General features: G+C 35.4%; 1 protein-coding gene across 2 annotated transcripts; it reads left to right on the top strand.

The window, feature by feature from the left end:
* Positions 1 to 138: 138 nt before the first annotated feature.
* LOC140153529 (galectin-8-like) lies at positions 139 to 16,533 on the top strand. 2 transcript variants are annotated; one of them, XM_072176307.1, is made up of 10 exons: positions 139 to 296; positions 5,198 to 5,297; positions 8,428 to 8,516; positions 9,159 to 9,372; positions 10,120 to 10,260; positions 11,907 to 11,951; positions 14,235 to 14,326; positions 14,882 to 15,062; positions 15,691 to 15,842; positions 16,450 to 16,533. In XM_072176307.1, exons 2-9 carry the CDS (start codon positions 5,238 to 5,240, stop codon positions 15,835 to 15,837), a joined length of 969 nt encoding a protein of 322 aa, XP_072032408.1. In that variant the 5' UTR covers positions 139 to 296; positions 5,198 to 5,237; the 3' UTR covers positions 15,838 to 15,842; positions 16,450 to 16,533. The 2 variants fall into 2 exon arrangements, with proteins under 2 accessions (XP_072032408.1, XP_072032409.1); XM_072176308.1 differs by having other exon boundaries at positions 199 to 335.
* Positions 16,534 to 17,113: the final 580 nt, after the last annotated feature.

The following is a 17,113-nucleotide window of genomic DNA, read 5'->3' as shown; positions in this document are numbered from 1 at the left end:
GACTCTTACATTTTTGCCTGCTGAATCAGTGCTCATGCACGCACCACACACACACCTACACGCCCCCTCTATTGACTTACCATGGATAAAGTCTGTATACATGTACTATGTTGTACACCAACACTGTATGCATTGCATGAGCATATCAGCATCAGGTCAGGTCAGGTCAGTGTGTGCAGATTGTATGTATATCAGGAACAATCCTTTCAGCTGTGTGCAAGGCCAGAGTAAAGACCTGTGTTGCAGATTGTCAGTGCATGTGTGGTTTAATAGGTGCTTCAGTAAGCTTAAAAGAGGTGAGAAAGGTGTGCAATATACTAGTATTTCAGCAGCAGGTAGGTATACATTTATACTGCATTTATCTCCATTTTTTTATTATATTAAACGGAAATTATGAGAAAGAACATTCAGAGTCTATATTATGATTATTAGCCGGGGGCACATCAAAACAAAACTTTTGTGGGTATGTTCATACGGAATTTGGAGGTGGTGAGTCTAATTTGGGAGCTGACGGCATATCGGTAAAAGGGGGTCTTTTGGAGCTGCGAACAAGTAAAAATGGGGACTTTTGGAGCTGTAAACAGTCAAAATCAAGGGGCTTTCTGGTTGAAAATCACCTAAAAATACCAGAAATATGAGTAATGAGCAATTTATGGAGTCTTTTAGAGCTGAAATTATCAAAATCAAGGGTCTTTTGGAGTTCTATTTTGGTCTGGGGGTCTTGCGGAGCTGCAAATTATGCAAAAAGGGGGAACATACCTGTATGGTCATTTTTGTTAAGTGTCCCCGGGTGGGGACTAAAATTTCATCTAAAAGTAGAAATTCAAGAAAAAGTTTGAGGTTGTTGCGGCTGTGTGGAGCAAATCACACATTTTGGCTTTAATTAAAGCCTGAAGTGCTTTGGTTATACAGTAAAATTTAACTATAAGGCAAAAAAAACCATGTTTGTTTCCTGTAGCAGGTTAAAAAAGTCAAATACAAAATGCGGTTTTTTATCTTTATTTTTTAAATCCATGTCGTCAAAATTGTAATGGGAATTTACAGTGGGTCGCTCTGACACACCCAAAAAAATAATTTTCAAGAATATTTATGATCCCCTTTCAACCTGCCGATTAAAAAAGGTATTAATAAATGTGTGTGTTTTCTCCAGTAGTTTTTCAATACGCTCGTTTGTTGTATAATCTATAAATGTTTACGCCAGTAGCGTTTTGTATTATTTTTTGTGATTTTTCTGTTTTTTGTTTTTTTCTTTGAAAAGTGAACAAAAATTCTAATGTGCAAAATAAGCGGTCAAAAACGTAATGTGCACGCTACAGGAAACAAACTTGTTTTTGTTTTTTTGCCTAATCCTCTCCGGGTTATATTTAGAGGTCAGAGATCGAGTGCTTGGTAACCATGCTAACATGTCTCGTGGATGTCCTTATAAATTGTGTGCATATCGCTATGGCTAACATGCTGAATGGTAATTTGAAGCATGAGCAAGTGATGGCATAAAAGTTGAATTCACAATTTGTTTTAAGTCGACTACCACGTAAACATCCCATCAAGAAATAATTTATGCTAATTCTTAGTTGCAATCTGAATCCGAAATTGCAATAGCAGGGCTAGCTGTCAACTCTCACGCATTGGCCGTGAGTCACACGCATTGGGTCACTTTCTCACGGTCTCACGCCAAGGTAGTATAATCTCACGGCTAGGTAGTAAATCTCACATAAAAAGCTGGAAAATGAGTAAAATCTCACGCATCGTCATGAATAATTTGTTGCTCCTACCCCCCACCCCCCCCCCTTTTCACATTCTCGAGCGCCGTGGCTCAAATAATCATGGTACAAAATGAACATTGGAGTCGGCAAATCCCGGTACGCCTGTCTCACGCCAAGCAATTCCAAAAAGTTGACAGCCCTGCAATAGTTGAATTCTCTCTGTGTAAATAGGGTCATAGCTAAATCTTAATAATTCTTAATTAGCAACTTATTCTTAACTAGCAATGAAAGTCAATCTAGCTAACATCTAACTAAACCCAGGGGGCCACTCAAGTATGATAGTGTACACATGCGTGACCAAATGTTTTTGAAACATCCTTAAAACAAGTTTTACCCAAGATAATTTAATATAGAATTTACCCCCTAATGAGTTTTTGGCTAGTAAAATGCAACAAATGTACCCATTTTGGACTCATAATTTACCAACAATTTGAAAAGGCACCCTAAACAAGTTGTTCAGTTTCAGAAAACTACCCTTATTCTTAAAAATCAGTGTTTTTAGACCCTAAATGCGTCATGCACATAACTTGCTTAGCCTAAAAAAGCCCAACCCTTACTTGTTTTGTTGGTCACGCATGCGTACAGGCCATTTATGTGAGTGCACCCCCCTGGTAACTAAAGGATTAGGAGATGTTTCATTTGCCAAAACAGGACAATATTTTTAAATTAAAATGAAGAAGAAGATTGCTGCATCATTTTGGCGGAATCAGGAGTAATACAAGCAGGATAAGGTTTTAACCACAGTACAGTAACTGTCTGGATTTATATTGGTTTACACTTTGTGAAAAGGAAGTAATAATATTGAATTTGAACTAGATTACAATAGTTCAAATTCAACTACATTCAACCACAGTTGTTGAAGGTCTACGTGACATTACCACTATCCATTCAAGAAAATTGTATGCATAAAAGGGACAATTGTTTGTCTGGTTTTGAGGCAATAACTTGACTGAGGTAATAATTATTCAAAACTCAAAGAATTTTGTGCAATTGGCTGTGAAACTAGCCTTGTATGCTGTTTCTAGTCTTGTATGTTGTTTTGTATGCTGTTATGTACGATATTTCCTTCAAATTTTAAATTTGTTATTCTATACTCAAAATGCTGAAATATAATATTACTAGTAATAATTGTTAGGAAGGGTTTCTGTCCATTTTGAGCTGAAATAAGGATGTAAAGTGAAAGAAACTCAAATGGTTATTTTGGCTGTTTAATATGTACTTCTGTAGGAGGACATAAAGTCATAATTGAAGTTTACTCTGTTGGCTCAATGTAAGATAATTCAGTTTTCACATGTATACATCTAGTCCCTAGTAGAACTCCAAACGAGAGTTCTCTCACGTGAAATGATTTCAGATGAAATTTGCATAAAATTACTGGAAAGCTTTGATTTTGTGGCACTTGAGAGGCCTGCGTTATTGGTCATGAAATGTTGCTAGTTTCTTATTGTTAAAAAACTAAACAAGCTGTATCAAAATGATTGGTACTCATCAATTTTGATGATTTTTGAAAAGCCTGCCTCTTCCAAATGCAACATTGGATACTCTTGAAATGTCCAGAATGTATAGTTTATGACTTGTATACAATATAATCTACTAATTATTTGGATCTTATGTTGAATTTTGATGTATCAGACTCATCTATTATCGATGAAAACTGATGGGTACTTATCATTTTGATACAGCTTGTATGATGCCAAGGCTATAAAAATCATACCGTAATAGTCGGCATACAGATCTAAAAGGTCCCCGGGAATGACTCACTAAACACACAAAGAGAAATATATATATGGCTCAAAATATGCTAAGGTGTCATATTATAGCCATATATTTTGACATCTTTTTTTTAAAATAATAATTATAGAAATGGAATATTTGCTAGTTTAGTGGCAAGTTTAGGTAGTAAAGACATAGCATACACAATTTAAGTAAAATCCTTTCACTCTAAATAATAAAAAAAATAAAAAATAGCTGTAAAAATGCCTATTTTTACACTTTTATTTGTAACATGCCAAGAGACGCCTTTTTTTCAACAGCTTTTAATTATTTTTATGGATCCTTATAGAAATTCATGTGACCTGTTTCCCAAAATGGTGCAGTAAACCAATCAAAAAAAAACAGAAAGAGGCATTATGAATTATAAGTTAACAGATCAAAAAAGGATTTAAAAGTTTGCCTTTATGTATGTTACTATTGTCTGTCAAACTTTTGATTGATTTTGAAGTCCCTCAGTTTTTTATAAACAAAGACTTGAAGCATAAACTAAAGGGTAAATCTATTGTAAATAACTTCATTTCTCCATATTATAATCAATTTGTAAGTGGCTGCCATCTTTTTTGAACATATAACAATTTTAAAATTTTTCTTGAAATGTCTGTCAAATAGTAACATACGCAAGACGGTGCTGTAATTCCTGCTAAACTAGGGTGATACAGCTAATTATGCTACATAACATAGCATTTAGCTCCACCTAGCTTTGTGGCACTATCACTTTGTGAGGAAAAGCTTTTTTGATGACACAATCCATTGTTAAGTGTTGTCTGTCAAACATTTGTACGCAAGTAACATACATAAGATTTGTATGTGTCTGTCAAAAGTAACATACATAATCACGTTTAAAAAATTAAAATCACTTGATGTTCACATTATGATGATAGTTTAGAGTTTATAAAAGTGTTTTAAAACATGTGATTTATAAACTGCATGTGATCTTTATTCAATTTCCCATCTTGAACTACTGTTTTTGCCAAATTATTATTCTGTATGTTACATTTGACAGACATCTTGCGTATGTTATGGCTTGACAGACACACATATTTTATTTATAACAATTTATCCTCCTTATTGTAATATTTGGACACATTTTTTTCCACAATCAGTTGCTGTAGGTCCTACACCTAAATAACCACAAAATACCTTATGTAATATTTTATAAATTTTTATTTGATTGCAGAAAATCATCAAAATTGTGTCTGTCAAATATAACGTACGCAAGGGCTAGAAAATTAAATTTGTGAAGTAAATGGTCTATAACTTATCTTTCTTTTAGTGTATTATGAGCGATATATGTGCATACTATAATTTAAACCTGGTTGGAGACCAAAAGAAAAGAGCTGGAAAAATAATTGTGTGTTACACTTTTATGACACCTTAGCTTATTTTGAGCCATATATAGGCAGATCACTAGATATATCTTCACTATAATATATATGGATGAATGAAGTGTACGTCACAACATAAAATATGATTTCCAGTACACAATGCGATGTTTCCCCATCAAGAGCAAAACTACCGAGAGATGTAGTCCGGCGGGCTCGACATGAGAAAAGATTGCATAGTGACATATAATAAATCAAAGAAAATAGCGCCATAACAACTCCACTGCTGGTAGACATATCGACTAATTTCACTCAGTTGGTCTTTTCATTTCTTTTCAGAATCAGGAACTGATAGTACGTGGAAATAGAGATTGATACAATGGCTTTCCCATATCAACCAGGCTATCCTACAGGGGTCCAAGCTCCAGTTATGAGCCCTGTAAGTATTGTGTGCATACAATGTAGGTGTTTGCCAGCAAACGAGGACACACACTCTTTTTTTCACATTTAAACTGTGGACCTCTCTGCAATGGGGGACCATCCTCGGTTCAAGGAGATCTGCATTGCATGTGTAATGTATTTGCAAAATATGTCCTCTATCATACATGAGATATAATGTCCGCAGTTAGGTAAAATTTCATACACACAAAAATACACAAAAAAGATGGTGGACGTCCTCGGTGTGTTGATTGAGTACGGATTCAGAAGACTGCGTTTGCATAGTCCTATACAGCATTTGAAGGTGATTACGTGTTGGTGACTATGCATGATTACATGTATTACACTGCTCCATAGGCCAGTTTTGTAATTTTTATCTGGTACACCAGAACATAATTCAAATTTGCAATATTTTTGAATATATATTTTGTACATAAACATTATACAGCTAGAGGTTTCCGTGATATAAAAATCTCAACTTTTTTTCGAGAAAAGTGGGGAGGGGGGGGGATGAGGCTGTGGATCACGAAATGCCCTTTTAATTTTGCCATCATGATTAATCTTCTTATTACACAATAGAACTAGTCATTCTAGACGTGACGAAAAGATGTGTAATTGAAATATATGTTTGCTTTCAAGATATGAAAGAAATTTGAAGGTTTGAATATTTGCAGAAAATATTATTAACATGGCTGTATCTGGGAGTTCTGGACTCCAGTTCTGGACATCTCATATTGATGGTCTGGAAAACATGTGCAAAATGTCATATATATTACTGATTTATTTGTCATAGATATTACAAAATATAGAAAGATAAAACATTTTTCATGTATGATTAGCAGGTTAGTGCACATACTGATATAATTTTAATAACACAGTTGACTCGGACGTAAATATACAATTTGATTAGATTGCTATTAATATTGTAGATGAGCTATGCATTGGTGAGTGCTCCGCTTCAACAAGCCAAGTTTGCACATACTTCCATCTTAATATAAGTTATATACTACATGTATAGCAGATAGCAGAAAGCTGTTGTACTCGTATGTAGGCCTAGTATTATAAGATCATTTAAGGCCAGAGTAATGGGAGAGAACATGGACCTTTTCGAGCATCATTATTTCTGAATTTTATGTCCAAAGTATATAAAACTAAATATTTTTGGGAAGGAAATGTGTCATGGAATCCCATGGTGACGTCAGTAAGAATTAGGAATTAACATGTCTACGTATATGGTAATATGGAAACTATTAAAAAAAATGTGTGTTTGAATCAGTTAAGTGTGAGGAGAATAAAAAGAAAAGACTTCAATGAAAATCATGTGAAAATAATAACACATGCAGTAGCCTAGTGTTAACATAACAAATTGTACGTGCATATTTGAAGGATGGTCTGATTAAATTATCTAATCCATAGACTAGCAACATGATAAGCAAGAAATATTTGAACAGTGATAGCGAAACACAAATATATTTGTGAATCATAATCAAGTTGTAATATGTCTGTTGACCTTAGAAGTATACCGATGCACAAATTAGTTTGAGTCTCTTGTCATATCAAAAATAATTGATTTCAGTGGTGTAGCATCATAGGGGCACCCCAATCGATCAGAAAATAATTTGATTTCAGTGGTGTAGCATCATAGGGGCACCCCAATCGATCAGAAAATAATTGGATTTCAGTGGTGTAGCATCATTGGGGCACCCCAATCGATCTGAAAATTGCAGAAAATAATTTGATTTCAGTGGTGTAGCATCATAGGGGCACCCCAATCGATCTCGCAGAAAATAATTGGATTTCAGTGGTGTAGCATCATAGGGGCACCCCAATCGATCAGAAAATAATTGGATTTCAGTGGTGTAGCATCATAGGGGCACCCCAATCGATCAGAAAATAATTTGATTTCAGTGGTGTAGCATCATTGGGGCACCCCAATCGATCAGAAAATAATTGGATTCAGTGGTGTAGCATCATAGGGGCACCCCAATCGATCAGAAAATAATTTGATTTCAGTGGTGTAGCATCATTGGGGCACCCCAATCGATCAGAAAATAATTTGATTTCAGTGGTGTAGCATCATTGGGGCACCCCAATCGATCAGAAAATAATTGGATTCAGTGGTGTAGCATCATAGGGGCACCCTAATCGATCAGAAAATAATTTGATTTCAGTGGTGTAGCATCATTGGGGCACCCCAATCGATCAGAAAATAATTTGATTTCAGTGGTGTAGCATCATAGGGGCACCCCAATCAATCAGAAAATAATTTGATTTCAGTGGTGTAGCATTATATTGGGGCACCCCAATCGATCTGAAAATTGCAGAAAATAATTTGATTTCAGTGGTGTAGCATCATAGGGGCACCCCAATCGATCTGAAAATTGCAGAAAATAATTGGATTTCAGTGGTGTAGCATCATAGGGGCACCCCAATCGATCAGAAAATAATTCATCTGAAAATTTAGAAATTCCCATTGAAAATTGCAGAAAAAATGGCTTGTGCCTCCTCCATCAGGCGCGGTGCCCCCAATCATGGTCGCTGCCCCCAATAGGATGACTCGCGCTATGCCACTGATTGGATTGAAATTACAGATTGAAATTACTAGAAACAAGCTCTAACATATTGATACATTATCCGGGTACATTATTTTGTTCTTACCCCCTTTCTAAATATTGTTTAAATGTTACATAATTTCCCCATTTGTCCATTTCTTTTTATGTCTCCACCGGAGGTATTATGTTTCAAGGTTGTCCGTCTGTCATTCTGTCCGTCCGTCCAAGCCTAATGGAAAAAATGGCTTCTAAGGGATGTTTGCACTCCCCCATTTATTGAGACAAATAAATCTGACACACAAGAATGGTATGGGTTCTATTTGGAGATCCCAAGGCTTGATTATAAGGGATGTCATTTCCGCCCCGTGTTCATGTTTTTTCTCTGGAGTGGAAAACACCCACAACTTTCATTTTGATATATTGGCCACAACTCAAGAACTGCAAGACCTATGGCAATATAAATGCAATTCTTGACTCATTTTCTATAAGAGTAATGCATTAATATTATAAAAGAACACTAATTTGAATTTGAAACAAACATAAGTAATATCTTATTTGTATTTTTGTCCTCATTTTCAGGCTGTTCCATATACAGGTCCAATTACTGATGGTATATCACCAGGGAAGATGATCTTCATCCAGGGCTATGTTCATGCTGATGCTGATAGGTACGTATTCCTCAAGTGATGAATTAGAAAACAGTCATCCCATGAAACACAAACCCCAACCCCAGCACAAAACAATTTGCTAACATTTTTGAAAGGGTGTATAAAGGTTGCCAGAACAAGAAACTGTTTAAACATTGAGTTATATCAATATAAGGTAGTAAAACATTTTATTAACATTGGCAAAACATTCTTAATAGTGTATCGTTTTGCTTTACTAATCAATGCCCTAATCTTATTGTACCATTGAAAATTTTGGCAGGATTTCAGAAAATGTTTATGTTATGTCATTTGGATTGTTAGATTCAACTGTTAACATGATTCTTTTTATGCAAATCCAATAATAATGAAGGTGTTAAACTCACATTTTAGTGACGTTTCACGTACACTAGTGGTTTCATCAGCCTGGCAACTCATCACATCAGACTACATCCTTTTTTTAGGCAACAGGAACCACTATAGAGGGCGTGATGAGTTGGTCAAAGATGTTGTTGAGCGAGTAGAAACGCCGAAAAGTAAAAGACACTCTTAAGCAAATTAACATCTCTGAAAATAACTTTTATGTGTGCCTGGGCTGTCATTAAATGTTTCGAACAAGTAACAATATCTAACAAATATTTGTTGTATACTTGCTACATTGCACAGATTTCATGTGAATCTTCAGTGTGGAGCAGGTGGTCCACCACGCCCAGACATTGCCTTACATTTCAACCCTCGCTTTGGTGCCAACAAAGTTGTACGCAACACTCTGGTCAATCAGAAATGGGGCGGTGAAGAGAAAGGAGACCCAGGTTTCTTCCCGTTTGGACAAAATCAGAACTTTGAGATGATAATCCTATGTGAACTTGATGAGTTTAAGGTATGAAAACAAATGATTTGAAGCAGTGGCGGCGCCACAGGGGGCATGGGGGTAAATGCTTGGGTCAGAACTCTTGCCCCCATGTTTCCCCCACTAAAAACCCAAAATTACAAAAATTTCCACTTTTTGCAGGAATTTTTGCGCAAAAATTTTTAAAATTATTTTCCCCCCCCTGAAATTCACTTCCCATACCACCACCTCCCCCCCCCCCCACGAAAAATAATTCCTTGCTCCACCAATGACTTGATGTTGTAAGTCATGAAAATTATGAGGATACCCATAAAAGTTTCAGGGATTTAAGATATTTTAAAATTTCATACTTTTTTTTTGTTGAAATTTTTCTCTGATGTGAAAAAGAATAACTTAAGAACAACAACGTAATTCGCAAATTCTGTGAGTGAGGGGGGGGGGTGCGTGCACACATTTGCAAAATTATACAAATAGTCCCAAAATGTAAGAATTTGCTAGTGTAGCGAGTCAAAAAATTGGTCAAAATTTGGGGAAGAAAGTCCACTTTTCACCCCCGGAAAAAAGTCCACTTTATCAAAACCAGCACCCCCCACAAAAAATCCTGGCTATCATTATTTGTTACAAAATAAAGAAAATAAGGCCATAATATAATACAGTGCAAGTCCTCAGAACATTTGACCAGCCTTGTATTGTAGATAAAACCTACTCTGATCCATTAGAAATGAGCTTGTTAATGTACTGGTTCTGTATTTAATCTATAACTTGTTGTTATCACAGTGTGCAGTAAATGGTCATCATTACATCGAGTACAAACATCGTATCAAAGACCTGTCACGTATCAACACCCTTGCCATTGATGGCAAGTGCACAATTTACTCAATCAGATTCGAGGGAGGTGCAGCTGTAGCACATGCACAGGTATGGGTACATATCGGGGATATAGGGAAAGAAGGCCCTATCTGCAATAGCTCCCAGATGTCATATTTTAGCTGTGTACAATATAGAATGCAGAATTTGTCAGAATGTCTATGGGGCAGCTATTGCAGGTAGGGCTTTCTTGTCCTAAACTCTCAATATATGCTTCTTTATTTAAGTTAATTTCAGCAAGTATAAAGTAATATAAAAAAAAATAGTTATAGTAAAGACAATAATATACAAAAGATATCAATAAATATAAAATTTGGTGCTTGATGCTGTGGAAAAAAAAATCTTAACAAGCCATGAACCCTGCACAACAAACACTTATTTAAACTTGGGTAATTATCAAAAAAAAAAAGGGTAATTATCAAACAAATCAATCAAAATATAGATATAAAGCTTTTGAACAGAAATTTAATTTATAAAAATCATGAAAATTCAGATTTTGTCAACTTTGTGCCATTGATGGGCTAACATAGCCTGCTGGTGGTAAGCTGAAAGCTGTGTATTAATGATAAAATGAGACATTTTACATGAATCTGTAATTTCTATACTTTTGTAGAGAAATTAACTACATGAATTTGAATAGGACTTCAACTTTACCCATACCGCTGTTTTCCTCATTTTTTTGCCAATTTTTTCATAGCAAAAATACCTAATTACAATTTTAATGATGAATCCTTTACTCTTGGGCAATTTATAAACAATTTTAATTTTTAACATCTTTGCCAGGATCCCTGAATAGGCCTTAACATAAACACACTGAAAACAGGACAAGGATGGACTGGACAGGTACCTTAGAAACAATATTTGTAAAAGAACTCAAGACTTGGTGAACCGACTCGAGAGTGCAGGATTTCTTCATAAAACTTCTTGGTCTCACAGGGACATACAGATACTTATAGCCATGAAATCATTTCCTAAAATTGTCAGGTTGATGCTCATTGTGCATGTTTACTATATTTACCAGTGAAGTAAATTTGCCTGAAAATGAGTTTCTTTTTTGGTTTCACATATTTGCACACAAAACCACAAGGCTACATGTTGAGATAAAGCCTATTAAGTATTATATTTAAATAACTGCTGGGTAGGGTTTCTGTCTATTTTGAGCATAAATAACAAGGTAAAGTGAAAGAATCTCCCACTTGCACAATTTTGGCAGTTTAACATGGAGTTATATAGGGTATTTAAAGTCACTGATGTGGAACTTTGCTCTGTTGACCAAACAAGCACAACAAATTTGGCTGATTCCATTTAGATACAAGTTGGGACTTGTGTAAACATTAAAAATATGCTAAAAATCAGGTTTGAAAAAAATTAACCAATATCCTATTAAAAGATCGTACATTATGGCTTTAAAAGTTTAATAATTGAATTCTAGCTTACTTCTGTGTATACCAGTGACACTATTTTCCAGTGCAAAATGATTCTGTGGTTTCCTGTAGTTACACACATTAGAACCACCACAAGACGTGTTGAAACTTGAGTGTAAAGTTTATTGAATTCATTAGGATTTCTACAATACAATTCATGTGTTACCTGACTTCCTGTCGAGTGTGCCCATATTATTTAATGCAAACATTATTTTCAGTATCTTTGGGTCAAAGGTCTCATGTAACTATCTTTGCATTGACTTCCTTATACAGGCACTTCCGATGCCCAACTTTCAACTTGGACCTAAAATCAACCCGGTAAGTATGCATAGAAAATTGTCTGTACATGTATTGAAAGAAAAATACTAATGTATAAGCCAGGGGTGAAGCTAGCCTTATATTGCTCTGGGTGGGTGACAGAGAAGATACTCTTCCCACGATGCATTTCTTCCATTTCAATTTTCTGCACTGATTTGCTATCTTGTGCAAAATGTCCAATAGTTACATAAAGTACATCAATGAACAGAGCACATCCAGATCTTGCAAAATATGTTTATTTCGTGACTGTCAACCCATGTTTAGCCAGTCTATCTCAACAAAAAAACAAAGAAAACCTGTACAAAGTAATAGGAGTATCAATTGATGTCATAAGGTGATGCATCATGTTGCAAAGAATTCTGGGAAGGTAAGATATCTTCTCTGGGTGTGCAAATTCATGTAAATTTCCTCATAGTAGTTTAATGTAGATCTTGTCCGCCCTCTTCTCTTGCCTCATTTCCCAGCTCCTCTTCTATTTTTCCAATTTCTTCTTTTTTCCTTTCCTCCTCTAGCTTTTTCTCTTTTGCCTATCTCTACTTCTTTTTCCCCTAACCCTTTGCCTTCTCTTTTCCCAGTTCCATCTTTCGTATTTTCCTATTTGTTGCTCTTCTTTTTCCCTATTCCCTTCTCTTTTCCCACTTCCTTTTCTCCTTTGCCTATTTGTTCTACATTTTCCCTTGCCTGCCCCCTTTTCCTTTCTCTTTTCCCATGCTTCTTTTCTCTTTTGCCTGTTTGTTCTTCCTTTGCTTTTTCCCTTTCTACTCTTTTTCCCTTTCTTTTTTTCCTCGTCATGTAGCATGATTATTTTTAGAATCACATTTAAGTTTTTAATGGTTTTCAAAACGGAAAGTCTTTTTATATTAGTAAAAAAAACCAAAAACATGAAAAATCATTAGTACATATTAAAACATGCATCCAACCTATAGCTTGTCTTGGTATTTCCTAATATGAGAATAACCTATTTGCTTAAAAACAAACCAGAAACAGCTAGAGATAAGTTTTGCAATTTAAATTATTGATGACCATCTTCTGGCTAGAATTATTTTCGACAGCATCTGTTGTGAAATCCGGGTGTGACATCATCACAAACAATAATCTGTGTGATATCACCAGATGCAAAGTTGTAGTCAAAACATCAGCTGTCATATCGTCAGCCTGCTACGCTAATTGCCTAAGTCATTTTTTGTAATTTTGAGAACAAAGTACGAAATATGGTTCAAGCATGCATTTAAACATATTTATTCACCAATCTTTGCACAAGAACAAATGATAATGATACAAATGAAAGGGAATAATCCGAAATAATTAGGGTGATTATGTAACTGATGCCTGCTTAACCACATTTTGTTATTTGTTCTCAAAATTACAAAAAAATGACTTAGGCATTTAGCGTAGCAGGCTTACGATATGTGAACATACAATGGGCTTTTTCAGTTTAAATTCATACACCCCCTGTGGAAAGCATGACCTTAAACTTCCACAAAAGGAGTATGTATTTTTAATGGGGTTACCTAAATGAGTCGCTCTACACCCCCTGTGTGGGAGATTAAAGGTGATAGCTTTCATTGGGGGTGTATGGATGTTAACTGGAATAGCCCAATTTATCATCAGTAAAGCGGTACTTAAAGGGGCATTTTGTGATTCACAGCTTCATCCCCCCCACTTTTCTATTAAAAAAATGAGATTTTTATACCATTAGAAACCTCTAGCTATGCAATGTGAGTGTTTGTGTGCAAACAATTCTTGCAGATTCATTCATTGGCAAAAATATAATCAAATTTGAACTCAAAATAGAACAAATTTAACAACACAGTGGCCTACATGTATGTAGCCTATGTAATATGCATAACTCGCAAGTTTACTGAAAATCAGAATCAGTAAGCTCTTTAGTGGATATCTACTGAAACATACCATAACAAGAGGATGACAGAATCACAAATTACTCCTTAAATATATGTGTACATCCATATCAAAACGATGCACTTGTCGGTTGCTACATGTGTCTCATTTCATATAATAGCTAGGAATAAATATCAGCTTCATCTTAAGTGGTGGTCACTTCAAATCATCCCCAGTTCACATGGTTTAGGAATATGATCTCTGTATTCCTAAATCAAGTGACTTTGGTATGATTTGAGGTGACCTACACTTGAGATGAGTATGGTATTTAATCCTAGCTATTTTGTAAAATGAGACACATGTAGCAGCCGACAAGTGCATTGTTTTGATGTGGATGTGCACATATAAATTCTTGAATACAAATCCACTCTTTGATTCTTGTAGCCTGTGCCATTTGAGTGTGCTGTTGAGGGTGGCATGGTTCCTGGTCGTATGGTCTTTGTTTCTGGCTTTGTTAACAATGATAATCCAGACAGGTAAGTACAACAAACAAATTTTCAAATAAGTAGCCTCTACATCTTGCATGCTTTGTTTTCACCTCGTTTACCTAAGTGCTTTTACATGGTCATGCCGCAAGTATTCCGAAAACCGCCCTTGTGCACGTGTGTATCCCAGGTGGGCACTTAACGCAAATGACCATACAAATATGTTCTCCCGGAACGATCCCCTTTTCGCAGCTCCGAAAGACCCCCTAAATTTTACCAAAATAAAGCTCTGAAAGACCCTTGGTTTTGATAATTCAGCTCTAAAAGACCCCTAAATTGTTCATTCCTCAAATTTCTGGGGTTTTTTTCAGGCTTTTTCAACAAAAAAGCTTAGAAAGACCCTTAATTTTGACTGTTCACAGCTCCAAAAGATTTCCTTGGGTCACAGCTCCAAAAGACCCCCTTTTACCGGAATGCCGTCAGCTCCCAAAGACCCATCACCTCGAAATTCCCAGGGAACATACCCACCAAAATTTATGATGTGCCCCCACATATTTTATACTGTAAAGTGAATTAAATATAACCAATATTTTATTTCTCTATCAGATTCCACATCAACCTCCAGTGTGGACCAGGTGAGAACGCACCACGCCCTAATGTAGCGTTCCATCTCAACCCTCGCTTTGGTGGACAGAAGATTGTACGAAATGCTCTAGGCAATCAGAAGTGGGGTGGTGAAGAAAAAGAAACACCTCATTTCCCATTTGTTCCTGGTGGCTTCTTTGAGGTAAGATCAACTTGGATTGAAAAGTGCAAAAGTTGGAGTTATGTCATACATTTATTTTTATGCTTTTTCAGGCTCCAATAGTATTATTCAATCATTATCATTAAAATTATTCAAAAAGTTCAAACATACAAATTCAAAGGAATAAAGAAATTAAAGAAGAATAAACAAACATCCAAGACACATGGGGCCTGTAATGACCCCTAGGCATGGCATGAACAAAATACACACACAAATATTAAAACACCTTAAAATATTTTACCCATTGAAAAACACATCAAATTATATGATATTAACATCTTGAAAATAAGGGTATGGAAAATATAAGCCCTTCTGTCACATGTCACAAAAATAGCAAAATACAAATAATTGTCTTTTGGTGTAGGCCTATATATAGGTCTGTTTTAGAAGCTTAAAATCACAAATTAAAAACAACTCAGTTTTAAAGTGTGCAAAATAAATACAGAAAAATATGTATTTGTTCATCCATTCTAGTGCAAATAACTCCATGAAGTCTATGCCTAAATAACTCCATGAAGTCTATGCCTAACACTGGCACACTTTGAACTTTGATACTAATAAAATGTTTTAATATGATAGCTTAATTCTATTGATTGCATTCATTATTCAGGTGATCATATTATGCCAGGCTGATGCCTTCCGTGTAGCTGTCAATGGTGTTCATATGATTGAATTCAAACACAGACAACCATATCAGAATGTGAACACTCTTCTCATCAAAGGTGCCATCCGCCTGACTCAAGTCAGATTCCAGTAAACATGGTAAGATTTCTACATACAGATATTGACATCCCGGGGGGGAGTACTCAAGTTTGGTTTGGGTGGGGGTGTGCCGCTGAGAATTTGAAAGTGGATCCATCAATATACACATTTTTAAAGAAATTTGGACCCCTTGATTTAATACCAAAAGTTAAAATTTTCAGCCAAATTTAACACAAATTGTCTTAGTTTTTACAAATCCCCTGGAAATTTCCCAAATTTGGCTACAGTGAGGTAGTGAGACAATTTTGAAAAGGACCCATTCATGTATCAAAATTGGCCTAAAAAAGGGGGTATACTAAAATGCTACTCATGTTTGTAGTATGTCCCTATATGGTCATTTGTACTGAGTACCCCCCTGGAATGTCATAGCCATTAGCCACTTTACATTAATTTAAATAAAGAAGAAAGCAGAGGCATGACTGCATGATGTTGTATGTATGCTATATGCATGTATTATATATGTTGTGATACCAATGGGTATAATGCTCAACTGATAGAAAAATGCACAGTTTACAGAAAGTCTGAGGACTTGGAGCAAGTCTAACAATGTTTTAGCTTTTTCATGCAAACCATTATTACTATGTACTTTTTTATTTGAACTCAACAGGACTGAAGAAACACAAAGCAAACCTGGTAACAGTATAAACAGATGTGAATTGGACTGACAGTGGAATAGATTGACTAGATTGAATAGATTGTAAAAAACAAAATATGAAATCAGCCTGTTCCAGAATGGATGATTCATAATCACTTTATAGAATTATATCAGAGTTGGGGATAAAGTAGTAATAACAAGACTTGTATGTACAAAGTAAATGCACTATAAATAATTTAGTGTGTACTAGTATTTATCCATTTGCTGTCAACATAACTCTCAAAAAGAAGTGGTATATAGCATCAAAACAATATACAAATTACATGTACCAGTTTCTATGCAACATTATATTATGAAGGACTTTTTGAGTGAAAAACACATCGCAACATTGTAAGCTTCTCAAAATCACATTATTATTATTTTAAAAAAACATTAAGTGTAGATTTTGTAGAAGCCACTTGGCTGAGTCACTAGTGACTAAATCGCTAGTAGGTTTTAAAAGGACAAATTATTTAATTGTTATTGGATTGGCAAAAGGAATGTATATCTAATTTACCTTATTCTTAGAACCATGTAGCCAATCAGAAGACCTTAGAAAAATATGAGGCGGTTTGTATAAAACTTGTCCAATCACACTCAGCATACTATCCAGTGCGTTTGAACACATTTTCATCGC

Source organism: Amphiura filiformis, chromosome 5 (genome assembly GCF_039555335.1).
Source record: "Amphiura filiformis chromosome 5, Afil_fr2py, whole genome shotgun sequence".
Taxonomy (NCBI): domain Eukaryota; kingdom Metazoa; phylum Echinodermata; class Ophiuroidea; order Amphilepidida; family Amphiuridae; genus Amphiura; species Amphiura filiformis.
This window is presented reverse-complemented; position numbering and strand designations above follow the sequence as displayed.

Coding starts and splice junctions, on each gene's coding strand:
- LOC140153529 (XM_072176307.1), top strand. CDS start 5,238: ATGGCTTTCCCATATCAACCAGGCTATCCTACAGGGGTCCAAGCTCCA. Junction 5,298..8,427: donor AAGCTCCAGTTATGAGCCCT/GTAAGTATTGTG, acceptor CCTCATTTTCAG/GCTGTTCCATATACAGGTCC. Junction 10,261..11,906: donor CAGCTGTAGCACATGCACAG/GTATGGGTACAT, acceptor TTCCTTATACAG/GCACTTCCGATGCCCAACTT.